The sequence below is a fragment of the Phoenix dactylifera genome, chromosome 15 (assembly GCF_051530095.1).
Source record: "Phoenix dactylifera cultivar Ajwa chromosome 15, Ajwa_hap1_PhDact_Kaust_v1.1, whole genome shotgun sequence".
Lineage (NCBI taxonomy): Eukaryota > Viridiplantae > Streptophyta > Magnoliopsida > Arecales > Arecaceae > Phoenix > Phoenix dactylifera.
Window position 1 is genome coordinate 15,497,172 of NC_143204.1, and position 16,873 is coordinate 15,514,044.

Below are 16,873 nucleotides of genomic sequence, written 5' to 3' on the forward strand. Positions count from 1 at the left end.
TCACCATATTTTGTGACTGTAGTTAAAAATTCAGATGCTCAGCTTCTAACTGTAAGTCTTCTGACGGTCTTCAACTGATGGTGTCTCCACTGGACTTTTCCAACGTTATCATATTGGTCATAGCACTCATTATACTAGTGCATCAAAGTTTCTATGCAGGCTTTCCAATTCAATGCTCCTTTACCATTCGATTACATGTGGTCGCTGTACCGTGACTGTGACATAAAATTGAATGGCTATACTTGTGCTTTGTGCTTGATAATTTCACTGCTTATGAAGCTTGATTGATGGCAACTGGCTCCTGGGACCATGATGGTGCTGCTCTTGGTCTTGCTCGGCTCCACAAATGAGAGAATAATCCCTATTGTTAACCATGATCTGGAGCTGCGCTGCCCATCCAAGAGGGAACAAAAATCATATGCAGTGAGCATGTAGGACGAGCTTCTAATTTTGCCATATTTTTTCTAGTGCCTATCTTAAAAAAAAAAAAAAAAAACCCAAAAGCCAGAGACTTTCTAGTAACAGAAACGTCAAGTTCCATGTTTAAAAAAAATAATTAAAAAAAAAACTCACACGTTACATCATCTTCTTTCTCGTCAAGCTTCTCCATCCAACTTCTTTCTTAACAAGCCATCTTTTCTATTCATGAAATCTTTCTTCAAGTTTCTTTATTCTTTTCCAGATCCCTCTCTTTCCTAAGATTTTTGTACCTAAAAGTTAGTAGAATCTAAGAAATTATATATATATATATATATATATATATATGTATATATATAATTTTTTATATTAGACAAAGCTAGAAAACTATGTACCAATATCAATGAACACCATGTTTTAGAAACTGTATATCAATTTATCTAAAAGTGTATTTTGACTTGCTAGATGACTAATTTACTTGGTGTATTAACCATATAGTATGTAATGATAAAAATCATAATTTAGAAATCGTGCATTGATTTACTTGGGGTGTATATTGGATCAATATTGGGTGTATATCAAAGAAGCCCGTAGTATGTATCAGGAAGTCGATGATTGTGTATCACTTAGCCATGTAGTGTGTACCGATGAACTTGATGTTTTGAAAACTATGTATCAATTTACTTGAAGGTATATATTGAGTTGATAGATGACTAATTTGCTATGCGTATATTGCATGATCATGTACTGTGTATTTGTGAATACCATATTCTGGAACTATGCATCGATTTACTTAGAAGTATATATGAGCTTACTAGATGACTAAAAATTGCTCGGTTTGTATCATCTGACTATGTAGTATATATCGATAAAAAGCATATTTTTTATTTTCTTAATCATGGATTAATGACCCCATCCTCTATTTTCTTCTCTGGTACCTACTCTATATAATTTTTGTTCACTAAAAAAAGGGCAGCAGTAAAGTTTCTTATTAAGAGGGCTGATGAACTTGTAGGCAATCAAGTTCGATTTATCCATACTCTAATTACCCAAACTCAAAAAGTTAGGATGCACTACCAGAGTAAAGGATATGATTATTTGGGACGAGGCATAGTTTATAAAAATTTGTTCTCCAGAAAACTTAAGAAATTTGTAATCTATCATATAGAGTAGTAAAATAGAGGATATATTAATTGACAGAATATAAATCTTTCTGATAGTAAAAATCATATATTAATTAAATCAATATATTAATTAGAGTCATGTATTAATTAATTGTAAGTTATAATAGTTTTTAATTATCATTAGGCAATAATATTAATACCAAAATTTAAATCCTTCTCAAATTTCACATTATAATTTACAAGATGATAGCCACGTATTAATTAAATCTATGCATAGGTGACTGAAAATGTCAACAAATAATTTCGGATTATAGAAATAATTTTTACTTTATTTAATAAATATGATAATAATTATTAAATAATATATGTAACAATTGAAATAAAATATCTAACATTCATTATTTATTTAATATACCATAACAATTATATTTTTTAATAAATATATGTTAATTTGTCATAAAATATATAAAATAACTATATGTTCAAATTTAGGTTTAACGCAATCTTAAGCAATTGGCACAGCAATCGTCTTGAAAATTAGTATAATTTATACTTTAATTTACTTCTCACTTCAAATAACAACTGTTGTAATACTGTAATAGTACAATGACTATTTTGATAAACCTATATGGTATTTTAAACAAAATTTATTTGTTACTATATTATATTTTTTAAATAATTTAAAAATTTTATCCACGAAGGTTTCATGCTAGTGACCCAACTATTTCTATCTTCCATGATAACATATCACATAACTTCAAATTAAAAAATAAGCATTTCCAAATCATAAAACATAAATTAAATGGTCAAAGATAGATCTTGTAGCCAAAATTTTCTCTATCATTAAAACGAGGAAGTAATGCATGCTAATGACTTCTAAAATCATTATCCTTTTCATTAAAGAATTATCATACACACCTCACATCTCTCACTTTCTTCCCCACTCCCCACTCCGCGGGTTATTCTACTTTACCGCCATCTCACGCTATTCTCCCCAATTCCTTGCGAACTCCTCCTCGGATTTTCGCCTCCAAACGATCTCTCTCTTCGAATTCGTCACCGCCTGTGCCGCCCCCTGGGATCCCCCTCTTATCGTCTCTCTCCCCGCTTCATTTCTGTTGCCAAAGCTGGGTTCTCACATACTAATTTGCCATCGGATTGGTATCAATGCGAAAAAACTACACATTTGGAGGTTAACATCATATTTAGATCTTTGAAAACATCCATATAAGCAGTTAGCGGCAAAAAGATTGGATTTTGATAGCATGGGTCGCTCGATCGGCAAGCAGAACTACCCCCGGTCGCCGCCACAGATTGCCCGGCCGTGGACGGAGTTCCTAGAGGTCGGCATCGTCCCGCCAATGAACGCTCTGGAGATTTTGCGGGAGACGGTGAGGATCCTCCGTGCCGATCCCTCCACCTTCATGACAATTCTTGCCCTCCTCATCTGCCCTGTTTCAGCTGCTCTGCTCTTCAACACCCTCGTCGATGCCGCCGTCGTCGGCGCCGTCTCGCACCGTTTCGTCCTTTTAGCGGTTACCAGCGGCCTCCCTCCCACCCATTTCCTCAAGCAGATGTGCCATCATCTAGCTGGGACGGTTGTTTCCTCCGCCTTCTGCTTCCCTCTCTTAATAAGCCTCCTCCTCCTTGCCCGGGCTTCCATCGTGTATTCCGTCGCCTGCTCGTATGCCGGAAAAAAGGTCGTGGCTTTGGAGTTCTTCGGGACCGTGCGCCGGATTTGGAGGCGCCTTGTATCCACTTATATTTGGGTCTGTGTCTGCATTTCCGGCTGTCTGGCTCTGTTTCTTGCCCTCCTCGTCATGGTCTGCAGTGCATTCTCCTGCTTGGGTTACCCTCCGGAGATCGTCGTCTACCCGGCCTTGTTCACTGTGTTGGTCTTCTCCATGGTGTATGCCCACACGATCATAGTCTGCAATCTCGCCAGTGTGATCTCAGTCTTGGAGGATGTGTTGGGGCCGCAGGCTTTGGTTCGGTCGATCCACTTGATCAAGGGGCAGACGCAGGCGGGGCTGTTGATATTTCTCGGGTCGGCGATCGGGATGGCTTTCGTGGAGGGGCTGTTTGAGCACAGGGTGAAAACGTTGAGCTACGGGGATGGGTCGTCGCGGCTGTGGGAGGGGCCTCTGCTGGTCCTCATGTATTCATTTGTGGTGCTCACCGATTATATGATGAGTGCGGTCTTCTACTTCACTTGTAGATCTTCTAGCATGGGAGTGTTGAGTGGTGATGGCCATTCCTTGGAAGAACTAGAAAAGATTTCTACTGAGCTGGTGGATGCTAAATAATGCTGCATTCTGGGGAGAATGATCCTTTTCAGCATCAGTTTTTTTTTTTTTTTTTACTGAGCTGGTGGATGCTAAATAATGCTAAAAGATTTTTTTTTTCAGCATCAGTTTCACCAGGGCAATAAGCAGCTAGAACAGCCAGGACTGCAGAAGGTTTTACTGCAGCAGTCGGTAATGCAGATTTAAAAGAGGGAGCATTCCACCCTTTGTTTGTGGTGGATGGACAGCTTCGATGTGAAATCTTTCTGTGGAAGGACTAGATTAAAGAAGCTCAATGCTGTCTGAAAAATGCAACTCTCTCTGAAAATATACAGTCTCATTTGATGTTTTTTGTAAGCCATGTATATCCAAGGCTCTTATGTTTACTGAGATAAAATATCCCTTGAATTTTGAAGGTGGTCTTTGATCTCTCTTATCCATCACTTCTTGCAAGGTCTGAGTGAGATGATTGTTTTAGTTTATGTTGCGACAGTTAGATTACCAGAACGGTCAGTAATCCAGAGATCTTGTTGAGAACCAATTCCATGAGTTCATGTCAAATTTCACCTTTTGATATGCGCATTTCCAATAGGTATTTGTGATATAAAGTTGCTGTCAAATGATTGTTTGATAATGTGACAAACATTGCAGATATTGGTAGCCAACTGAGACATTCCTACCCTGAGTTTTTTGGCAGCCAAAAGTCTGAACATCAAGAATAAGTGGTATGTACCATCCCTTATATGATACTTTTTAATGCTATGCTGCAAATATATTCAGATGCTTTGTACTTTTTTTTTTTGGTTGTTTTGCTTGATCAAGTAATATGCACAGCGCGTTATCAAATAAGGGATGCCGCATTTGAGTTCTTAATTAGGCAAATTTGTTAATTTTAAGTTTACATTTTCTTGAAGGCATCGGTTTTTCTAATTCTGGTCACCATGTAACTAAAGCATGCAGTTATTGTTTCATTCATGCTATGCTTTTGATAAAAATCATTTGTTCTTTCTTTTATTCCCTATAGTTGCATGGCGGAAGGAATCTTTATTACGAATGACTATTATCATGAATGATAAGTATACCTACCTCCACATTTCCTTGATCATTCTTGCTGGATGCCTTGCTACTTCTTTAAGTTGAAGATATTATTTAGTTTTTTTTTGCACCCCAAATGTACATCAGGTCAAAGACATAGCTTCCCTAGCATCCATATGGAAATTCTAATCAATATTGGTAACAGGGATTTAAGTGCTGGTTCTGGTAGGTTGCTGACCACTAGCCATCACGACACGTGTCATGTTGTCGAGTGCCAAAACAAAAAATTCAAAAAATGGATTAACACCTTTTAAACTAGAATTTTTTTTTTTTGAAAAAATTAATGGGTGCCATGTCAATCTGTGCTAGGTTTTGGTATTAGCCCGTCATGATACATGCCAGCTTACATGGACCAGCACTTGAAACTTCAGTGATTAGTTATTATCAAAATGTAATCTTTCCAATAGACCAGATTCCCTATTTTAGGGCATGATATATCCATTTGGAAGCAGCTATAAAACAATTGTAATATTTCCATTGATGAAAGCAAGATGGATTGATCAGATTAAAGTGCAAAAGAACTCTTGTTTAAAATTTAAGCCAAAATATTGGTTATGGTCATGTATTCATTTAACATGCTAATGATTTGATATCATTCTACTTGCAGAAATGATGAAGTTTCATGAAGATTGTTAAATTAACCATATTACAATGATAACCAACTCTTGCCTTCTACAATGTGCTAGAAACTATGATTGAAGAGCTGGTAGTTATTTGATCAATTTATTTGTGTAGGAGATTGTTTTTTTGAATAATATTTTTAATACCATTTTCAACAAAATGAGAATGCAAGGGATCAACATTTAGTAAAACAAAGAAAGCTAGGTTCGTGGTGGATTTGTAAAATCACCAGCAATTAAGTGATGGAGAAGTAACTGCAGTGCTAGGACATATCCAATTAAGACATAAGGGGGGTGGCATGTTAGATTCGTGTTGAAGTATTTGGAGGAGGGAAGATCCTGCAGCTGGAAAATGTGAGAAAGAATTTGGGATAGTTGGTTGTGGCAAGGGATGTAATTGATGAATGTTGAACTAGAGTCAATATTCTTCAAGAAAACTAAAATTATTCATGTTGACGAAGCTTAATGGTTATGTGTATATTTTATCTTTTCTTTTTTTTAAAAAAAAAAAATTCTACACTCTATTTTAGAAACACAGGCCTTTGTTTGTTAGGTTTTATATTTCCTTGTATTTTAATATGCGTACCGTGTTCAACATCATTGCCCTCCCCACAAAAGGAAATGAAAAAAAAGAAAGAAAAAAAAGACAAGAAAGCCCATCCATTGCTTAAAACAAACATCTAATGAAATGAGGGTCCTGCCTTAATTTTAATGCTTCATTATAATTAGCAACTCAGCAATGCAAATTTCATTTCTTAAGGATCAAAATCCATTAAAAATGACAAAACCCTGAAAACTTTAGTGATCTTTCTCTAAGAATCCTAAAATGAATATGCATTTACTTGAGAGATTGTATCATTGTAATTTGTAAGCAAGTGGCCTCCAAAACTATCTCTAGTATTCTAGACATGAGCCGTGTCCAAGCCTAGACAAAACTTGAATAACTGAATAGTTTCAACTGAAACAATAGGAACTAATAAGGCCCTTTTTTAATCATAAAATATCATATTAAATTATGGCTGAAAACAGGTCGGATATAATCAAATCGTATCCATTTTGGATCAGATTCAGATACTGTTATTTTTTTTGATCCAATCGGATCCGGATACAGATACAGATAGTTTAAAAACCTTCCGAATATGGATATGGATATGGATATACCTTATTTTTTCAGCTTTGAATCCAGATATCCATATAACAATTGGCCAAACCCTCTAGGACTCAAGATAAAAGAGCTATGATATCAAAACACAATTATATATAATTTTTTGTTGACACCAATGGATATGTTTACTTTTAGGTCTATCTTTTTGCCAACTCAAAATGCAAGCGCTACTTCCATAACCGTCTAAAGCCTGCGAAGTGTACCTGGATAGCTATGTATAGGAAGCAACACAAGAAGGTACTTTCATCACTTGATCTTTGTACTTTTTGCCTAACATAAATCCCCCTGAAAAAGTTGATCATAGGCATGGGTTAGCAAAGATATCATAGGCATGGGTTTGCTGAAATTGCATTTTTTAAATTAAATTTATCCTTTCTGAATATATCATTATAGATTTTATTTTTGAATTCTTGCTTTAAATGAATGATTGCTGAAATTATAATTTTTTATTAAATATATCCTTTATGATTATATCATTATTGTTAGTTTTTATTATTGATGAATGCTTGTTAAAATTATATTTTCTTAATTGAATCTTTTCTTTATGATCATGTCTTTATTACTGGTTTTCATCATTGAATTTTGCTCAAATTTTGATTAGTATCTGAAAAAATATCAAATTTTTATCCATATTCGGATAAAAAAATATGGATATGTTTAATATCCGATTCGTATCCATATACGTTTATAACAAATATGGATATGCTTAATATCCGATTCGTATCCGTATCTGTTTAAAATAAATATGGATATCAATTTTGATATCTGTTTAATATCCATATTTGCTTTCGTAGTCGTTGAAAAATATGAATACAAATATGGATATATCAATATCCGATCCATTTTCAGCCCTAATTAAATGAATCTACTATTTTTGTTAAACATTTTGTGTTTCCTCCGAAGTAATCCTATTAGAAGTGCAATTGAAATCTTTTATCAACTAAACATAGTTTGGTGTTCTATCACCTTAATATTTATCATGCGCACTAAAAATCAATGTTCTATATACATGGGTTAATGAAGATATTAGCAGCATGAGTGATGTGATTAAGATGTGTTAGTAAAAGTTCGTCGACTTCTACTTAGTATTAAGTTGTTTCTCTTTCTTCTTTTTTCCATAATTGAGAGTTAATATAAAGCCAAGTTGATTGAGATGTGTTTTCTCTTTTTTAATAGTTTTGCACCCGCATGTATTATCAAATAGTAAGTATTTTTTTAGTAGTTTCAGAGTTATACAATATGAGAAGTTCATAAAAAGTCTTAAATATCAAAATTTGTAGAAAGATTGTGCACCATCATCATCCTTGAATCCAAGGTTCGAAATACTACATGATTACATATTAACCCTATCGAACAAGGAAGGGTATGGTAGCCATTGGAACCTTACACCATCCAAACTTATTGCTTCCAAAGCTAACATGACCTGCACATGAAGATCACAGAAAATCAATTTAAAGAAATATAATAGCAATCTATTAAATAAAAAAATGCTAAGTGTATTTTTTTTCTGAATTTTCTCTATGTTTTTGAGTTTCTTTCTCATTTTATTTCATATTCTATCTTGTTTCATGCTTGGGGCATACAGCAGATTATATTGGAGAGGGAGGACGCTCCTATACTCAAAAGCTCTCTCCCCTTGGTACCATGTTGGCTAGCAGACAAAATGGCTTCTCTTTTGGTTCAGAGCACCAACAGCTTTGTGGATTTTTTTAATCTGCACTCATAAGGCTTGATGCATGCTAGTCTGTGCCCTGTAGAAGCACAGTTTGGTCATTGTTTGACTAAATATGATACTTTTTTTACTGTATAATATTTCCAATATTTACTAAGAGTGAGTGGGAGCAGATATGCTACTTTTATTAGGAAAAGCTGGTCTTCTTTGCATCAGCCCAAGTAACTACTGTGCTGAAGAATTAAAGTATCACTAATTTGATATAATACCATCAATATTATACCTTATTAATGGGATATCGATACGGGTCTTGGTGTGATATGCCAAAACTAGCCGGGCATCTTGACCATACCCTGCCGGGATAGGTTGGTACCATGGCCCGTTCGCTTGGTACCATGCCTAACCCGACTGGTCCACTCATTTTGAAAAGAAAGAGAGAGAGAGAGAGAGAGAGAGAATTTCTCAAACCCTATTGAAACCATATGTGTCAATACCAGTACCGGCATCATACACCCCATCAAAATCTACTTAATTTTGAAAAAAAATATTAAAAAAATGTTGGCCTAGTGCACGAGGCTTCCTCCATTACTGGGTTTGGGGAGGGTAAAATGTATGGAGCCTTACCCCCATATATGGAGAGGTTATTTTCATGTTTTGAATTCTTAACCTTCATGTCACAATGGAGAACCTTACTATTGCACCAAAGCTCACCCTCATAACTTAACATTCATTCAAAATATCAAAAAACTTAAAAATAAAAATAAAAAGTAAAAAAATAGCGTCCTAGTATGGTACTAGGACGTGGCACTTTCTTGAGAGTTAGTTAGTACATCCCCATATTGAACCGATCTAGCAAAAAAATGATACTTTTAAATTCTTAATTGGATTAGTGCAAGGTATGTTGTGCTAGTACCAAGACCCGTATCGGTTGCTCGGCAGCATAGTTTGGTACGATATCGTGTTGTTCTGTGTCAGGTCTGTATTGACACAACAGAGCTAGCAAGAGAGGGGGAGAGGGAGGAGAGAGCAAAGTAGAGAGAGGGAGGGAGGGAGAGGGAGAGGAAGGGAGGGATAGAGAGGGAGAGGAAGGGGTAGGGTTGGAGGAGGGCTATAGAGGGTTCCCTTGTTTCAAACGAAATAGGGGCCCTAGGGGGGACATTTTTTTTATCTTGATGATTTTAAGTGAAGTCAGAAAAAGGCTTCCTTCGGCCCTCCTCCTCCCTCCCTCCCTCCCTCTCACCCTCTCTCTCCTTCTCCCTCTCCCACTCCCTTGTTGGTTTCTTGAACCAAGGTGTGGAATCTTGCCGATCCAGCCCCGGTACAGTTCGGTACGTCCTAAATTGGCGAACCATGGCTAGTATTTGGATTCTAACTTTAACCAAGCTAGTTGAACTAGGGGAGCCCATATATCTATACATGTAAGAGGGTTGAGAGGTTGGGATGAGGGTATGCATCTATCCCCCTCTTCGACGTTTCAACAATCGGAGGAGGAGTCTTTTTTTCCTTCCTTCAACTTATTGCTACCAATATCTATCTTCTTCATACTCTTTATTTCTCTCTCTCTCTCTCTCTACATTGCCTTTATTTGTTTTATTTTCTTTTTCTTAACATATGTTTCTTACTTGAATGAAAGATTGACCTGGGTCATACTACACCAAAACCATGTCAATTAGGAGAGTTGCCAAAATGTGCAGTTGGGTTGGGATGTCTTTATCTTGTGGAGTAGGCTATATATTAGAACTCAAGTTCCATCTTGAGGCTTAACCTATAAGCAGTGTAGATTGAGTTGTCTTGGCTTGATTTTGGGTTGGATCTGGCATGAGTCAAGCTTGCAAATGAAACAATTATCAAAATCTATAAATTGTATTAAGGTGTTTAGGCAGTAATCTGAATGAAAATGGGAGTTACAATCCACTTGCTTGCTCACTTGATACCCCATCTCCCTGCCTACTATTCAATCCACCCTAAAGGGTAGTCCCAGATCAACCTGCTTGGGCTCAGTGAGCCACTGTAGCATCTACTATGCATTCAACCAGCATAAATGGGCTACCTAGCTCTTTGAGCTCTGAGCCAGCCTGCTGAGGGACTAAGTCTAAGCACTTGTAGCCCGGATTACTGCCTTTGAAGGCAATTAATATAATCCACTTCATGAAATTTTGAGATTGACATCCTTGTTAGAATTCTAAAATGAATCTAGGTTGGCACCTAACCTGTTAGGTAGTCACATTTGTTTTAGGTGGGAAAAGGTAAAATAGAAAGAATGAATAGGAGTCTGAGAATGAAAACAGAAAAATGGAAAAAGAGAAAAGGTGAGGGAAGACAAGCAAATAAAATAGGGGAGTTAGAAAAAGAAGAAGAAGAATAAGGAGAGGAAAAGAAAAGAAAAGGTATCACTATAGATATTAATCGGACAGGTAGAAAATGGGGAAGGGGCATAAATAAGAATGTAAGAAGGGAAAGGGTAAGGGGAAAAGAAAGAGAAAGAAAGGAATAAATAATTTATTGGCAATGATTTGGTGGTGAGCAGTTGTCAATGATTATGTACTCTCTTATCTTGGCCTCATAATTGTATTATGTTAATATTCTTATGATTTACAAGTTAGCATGTCATAACTTATTATCATTTAAGTTATAATAAGATATAACAACCTATGTGCTGCATATTAAATATATCGATGTCTATTACAGCAAGCGTTCTATAAATTTTTAGTCTAGTCATGTGAATCCTTATTTACCACAGGTTCTCATTAGGGGCTGCATATGGAGGCTTCGCCTTAACCTACGAGTCTTATAACATCAAATAGATTTGGCTATACTCATCTAGGTATGATTCACAAGTTTAAAATCTTTTTCCAACTGTTCTGGAATTTTGGCAAGAGAGGGTCTTCCATCAGGACCTACAGGTTAAGTTGGGAAGTATAAAACTCATTATAATTGCTTATGGAGGAGCCACCTTCTAAGCCTGCCTTAGAAGAGTCTAGACAGAGAAGAGGCAAGATTTAATTCTGGGAATTTTGTTCATGTGTCTGTTGAATACACGTATATGGAATCTAATAACTTTGGATATATGTCTATATAGGCATACATAAATAGACGGATAGACCTAAGTACATTCAAAACTACTGGATGTATAATATTGAAATTAGCCAAATGGTCTTTGTCAATGCAGCAAACCGACCTTGTAGCCTAGTCGGACCCCAGCCACTTTGGTGATACTGGTCCTTGTCAAAGGTGCTGCATTAAGGTCACTATTTTAAGGAATTGACCCATTTAGTTTCCTTAATATGGATGCAACAGGTCTCAGTGATCTCCAATAGCAAGGAAAATTTTAAATTTTGATTCTTGTTGCATCTTTAGTCATTCAGTTTACTATTTGAAGAAATTATAGATTATGTTGAATCAATGCAATTATCTGAGCAGACCATGTAAATGCTTGTGAATGGCTGACATGTTAATCGTAGATGCAGAGGCAGAAAGTATACTTGGAGCATATCATTTTTTAGATAGTTTTGTATGATATCAGTATGCAAGACTACCCTAGAGCATGTCAGATGTTTTCATATATTCTCTGTAGATTTTGCATCCACTGGTGAAAGGTATTGAAAATACCATCAATGAAGGTGCCGAATAAAATGAATGGCAACCATACTGTGCAAACACAAACTGGAAACTCTATCTCATCAATTTGGTTATCCCTTGTCTTTTTTCTGATTCGTTTTTATCCAATTATATTCTCTGAAATGTTGTCTTGAAATTTCACTCTGATTCTTCCATGTTTTCTTTAGTCTCCCCCTAGTCAACCTGTCAATTTTAATAACAAACAACAATAACAATGATAATATAATCTGTACCCTTCAGTGCATATGTCAGGCCCTCTCATCACAATCATATCTGGCCCACAATGTACATGTCTAAAAAATAGTAAATGGCTTTCTCCCATTTTAGTTGCACATATCTGTGTCTACTCCTTTGTGTTGCCTTACGTCGACCTTTTCATTTCTGTTGATGCTGTAGTCAACTTATACTGCGGTCCATCCTTCCTGTCTAATATATTAATCAGTATAGTAATGTAGTTCACATTTTTTGGGGAAATTTATGATATCCAAAGTCTTATTCGTTTCTTCATTCTTGCATGATGGCTGCAGTCAGATCAGGAACCATGAAGTTAACACACACTTAGTTGAAAGTGACGAGTTATGAGGATAGGGAATGACATTACAAAGTCCACTATGGAGCCAAAGACCTTCATGATAAAGATTCTGCCGGGAGGATTTGTGAGGAATGGATCACATCACAGCTGTAGAAGCACTGTTGCAAGATGCCGCCATTGCAGACTGATAGATGAGCTGGTTGATACAGGGTCTTGTTTGAGCAAGTTTAAATCCTTTGATCATCTATAACTCTCGGTGCAAATAAGAAATGAGTTTACCAGTTTGTTGACAGCTTTTGGCATGGTAATTTGGACCTGACCACATACGTACCATAATTTCAGGTGTGATATTCACCAAACAATCCATACATGCCAGCCCATGCAATCATCAGCAGTCCTGTTCGGCTACTTGGATGCAAACTTCAATACTTTCGTAGCTTGTGGCAAGTATGGATCCACTCCCTTCTGATGTTGATGGATATGCTGAGCTATGCTTGCTGTCGCAATCTGAGGGTTGTCTTTGTTTTTTCTTTTTTGCTTGTGCATGTGACAATGTTTGGTATAACCAGTTGCATAATATGATATTAATTTCTTTGGATCCTTGGACTTTCTTTTTTTCATTTGCAGTTCCACCATTTTCTTTAGTGTGTGTGTGAATTGAGTTGGCACAACCAGTTCAATAATATGATACGACTTCCTTTGGATCCTTGCATTTTTTAACATTTGAACTTCTACCGTTTTCTTAAGTGAACATTCAATAGACAGCACTGATTAATTGTGGTATTACTATATCATGTTTTTCTGGCTTAGTGCTTGTCTCCTTGCCTCTATGCCCATGAAATTCTGACAAAATCTGCTCATACTCAGAACAGTTGACTTAAAGGTTCTTTAATAAACAAACTAGGTTCAGGAAAGATTGCCCAAATAAGGTAGTAGTTTCAAATAGGAGATTTATGAGCATGCTAAGTAGAAGTCTAACATATAGTTGAGTCTAAATACTAAATTACATCGACGACTAAAGATACAAACAACCTGTTTAGATTACCACCTTCTTTGTTTATACTTCTTTTATCTAAAAATTATACTTGCAGTAGTTCGATGAATAAAATCTACATTATTGCAACATGCTAGATGATGTCGAACAGTCAATACCATATACATGCTCAAATAATAAGAATTATACTTGAAAAGATGGCAACCTTGTATGCTGAGTCATATTGCCCTCTATGATAGCCATGCTAAACATTGTGGAAGGATTACCTTCCTTGGAATCAAAGGTTGTCCATTATATATTTTTTTTGTAGGTGAATTATTGCATGTAGGCCCTCTATTGCCCTGCCAACTTCTCCATCCTATAAGTGTCCTGTTTTATTTCGAGAGGATATCTTTGGATGGATAGGGATCATGTGATAGCAAGGATAGCATCTATACTTTTATAAGGGGGTGGGGACAAAGTTATTAAGAAAAATAGTAGGATAATGTTCTGCTTTTTTAGAAGTTTGCAGGCGCCCATTAACTACCAAAAATTGGCTGTCCACCAGCCGTGTGTTCCTTCCACGTCATCAAATGTACGAGTGTCTGCTCCTATGATATTGCTGTGTTAAATGTTTGGCTTCTCATCGCACAAGTTAAGGCCCTGGGGAGCTTTTAGGAGGCCAAAAAGTACTTTCCGGCTCTCCAAAAAGTACTTTTGGATAAAAAATGATATTTGGTAAAAATTTCGTAACGCTCTTTTAGCTTTTTCAGAAAGCTAAAAACAGCTTTTTGGAAGAAGTTTCATTTTGGAGCTTTCCAAAAAAGCTGTTTTGAACTTCGTCGGAAAACTATTTTTTTGACCAAAATATCCATAATAAAATATAATAATTATATATTTTATTCCTTTATAAACCTAAAAATCTGATGGAACCCTAATAAAGAACCCTAGCCGTGGATTAGACTCCCTTTCGTACAAGAAAAGATAATCTTGTTTCCTATTTTTTATATTATATTATATCATAATACATTAATATGTACTGTTAAATAATTTAATATTATATTATATTATAAAAAATTAATTTATGCTAATAATTATAATATTATATATCTTTATTATTGTATTATACTATAAATATAATATTCATTACATTATATCATAATATATTAATATGTTATGTTAAATAATTTAAAATTATGTTATATTATGAAAAATTAATGTACGCTAATAATTATAATATTTTACACCTTTATCATTGTATTATACTATAAATATAATATTATATTACATTATATCATAATACATTAATATATTATGTTAAATAATTTAATATTATATTAAATTATGATGCTATAGTATACAATATTATATTACTATATTATAATAATATTATATTACATTACGGTAATATTATACTATATCATATATTTATATATTAATATATGTTATATATTTTATTATGCTTTGTTGTATAATACTATGCAATATTTTTTATGGTAATTTTGTCATATAAAAATACTTTCTTAGTTTATTTACTAAACATATGTTAAAATGCCACAACAATTTAGAAATGTAGTTACCAAATAGCAAACAATTTTTTATAAAATCTCTACTCCAGAAAACTCTATCTACTTCTAAAAGCTCTACTGCCAACAGTTTTTCCAAATAGGACCTAAGACTATTTAAACACCTAATCACAAATTTCTCTTGTCTATAAAGGTTTCCTGATATCTTAAATGACATTGTGAAATAACTTAATACTGATTAAAATATAAAATTTATTTTTTAGCTATATTATATATACTACTGCACCATGCTATATAAAGCCAATGTGGTAAATTTCATGTGAGTACATGGTGCATGTAAACCAAATTTTCACGATGAACATGCACGCATGCACATATTGCTTGTCAGAAATTGGACCACCTGTTTTCTCTGAGCATTTGCTTACTTTGTAATAATAGAACTCCCTTGCTTTGACGTACAATGGTTAATCGAAAAAAAGTGCTTTGCTTTTGCTTTGGCGTACAATGATTAATTGAAAAAAAAACAGATTTTGCTCAACTCAAGAGGGGCCATGCGAGTAAATCTACTGAAAAAAAAAAAAAAAATCTGTGAGGAAAAGAGTGGTCGCATAAGGAACGTCCCTCAATAAAGAAAGCAGCATCTTGTAGAACTCTGAGGCCCTGAAATAATTCTTGGAAACATGAGGGCCTCCACCACTTAAAATTAAGTTAATTCCTACCATAACGGTCTTTCCATCCCAAAGCAGAAGGGAGAATGCCAGCTAGGTTAGTCCCCATTACACCTGCTGAGGGGACCAAGTCACCAAACTTATGCTATACCCCCATCATCTCTATCCACTTCCTTTTTCATGCTACATAATTTCCTTGGCACGGCTCTATTTGGCTTATATTATATCATAGCAGTAGGTGGAGAAATTTATCATTCAAGACTTAACAAATCGAATTAAACCAAAGACTGCAGCTTGAAAACTTTTGATGGATGAAAACTTTGAATGCCATCAAAAGTTTTCCTTTTCACAGGCTTGCCGAGTAGCTCTTTTTAACCACCATTGTAACATTTTACTAATGCCTTAGATCTGTGTCCCTTGAGAATGCCACTGATCACATGTCGGTGCTAATTAATGTACTAATTATGAGCTATAGAGCAGTAACAACTATCTTGCCAATTGTGACATATGTAAGGCATTATTGTAATGCAACTAACTAGTCATCGTAGCATCTCAGAGGTGCATCGATTAATTATTCATGTAGTCTTCTTGCATCCTTCGCCACCAACTTCTTGGCTCACCTTCCTATCTTCTTTATGACTTTTCTAATGCCAAAACGAGACTTGTTTTGATGTTTGAGGATCCATGTGGGTGTTTGTTTAGTCTTATTATCGATAATGTACTGAGTAGATCTTGAATACTTATACAGAGCCAAAAAAAACTCAAACAGTACCTTCCAAATAGTCTTTTTAGATGAGATTCTAAATTGTTGCAAATAGTATCAAAATATATCCGACCCATAATCTTTGTAAACTAGAGAATACTACGACACGATCGAATTGGGGCTAACTGCAAGCCGAACATTACACTTGCGATCGCATTTGAATTGATTTAAACCTTCAACCTGATGAGAATATTAGGGCTTAAATGGAAAAAATAAGCATGTGTGTTTAGTCCTACACCGACAATGTACTAGATAGATCTTGAGTATTTACACATGGCCAAGAAATCTAAATAATATCTTCTAAGTCGTTTTTTTGGATGAGATCCTAAATTATTATTATTACATAATATGTTCAATAAGAGTTTAAGGACTACAACAAATCCAATGGCATCTTGTGCATCATAGAAGTTAGCTC

The 16,873-nt window shown here is 35.2% G+C and overlaps 1 protein-coding gene across 11 annotated transcripts; it reads left to right on the plus strand.

Annotated features, from left to right (window-relative positions):
- The first annotated feature begins 2,378 nt into the window (after positions 1–2,378).
- On the plus strand, positions 2,379–13,126 carry LOC103707457 (uncharacterized). 11 transcript variants are annotated; one of them, XM_039134075.3, is made up of 5 exons: positions 2,379–4,551; positions 6,842–6,943; positions 11,119–11,202; positions 12,524–12,784; positions 12,871–13,126. In XM_039134075.3, the coding sequence occupies exon 1, from the start codon at positions 2,807–2,809 to the stop codon at positions 3,845–3,847; it is 1,041 nt and encodes a 346-aa protein (XP_038990003.2). In that variant the 5' UTR covers positions 2,379–2,806; the 3' UTR covers positions 3,848–4,551; positions 6,842–6,943; positions 11,119–11,202; positions 12,524–12,784; positions 12,871–13,126. The 11 variants fall into 11 exon arrangements, with proteins under 11 accessions (XP_038990003.2, XP_038990001.2, XP_038990002.2 ...); XM_039134073.3 differs by having other exon boundaries at positions 2,379–4,335; positions 4,478–4,551; positions 12,524–13,126; XM_039134074.3 differs by having other exon boundaries at positions 2,379–4,179; positions 4,478–4,551; positions 12,524–13,126.
- The last annotated feature ends 3,747 nt before the right edge of the window (positions 13,127–16,873 follow it).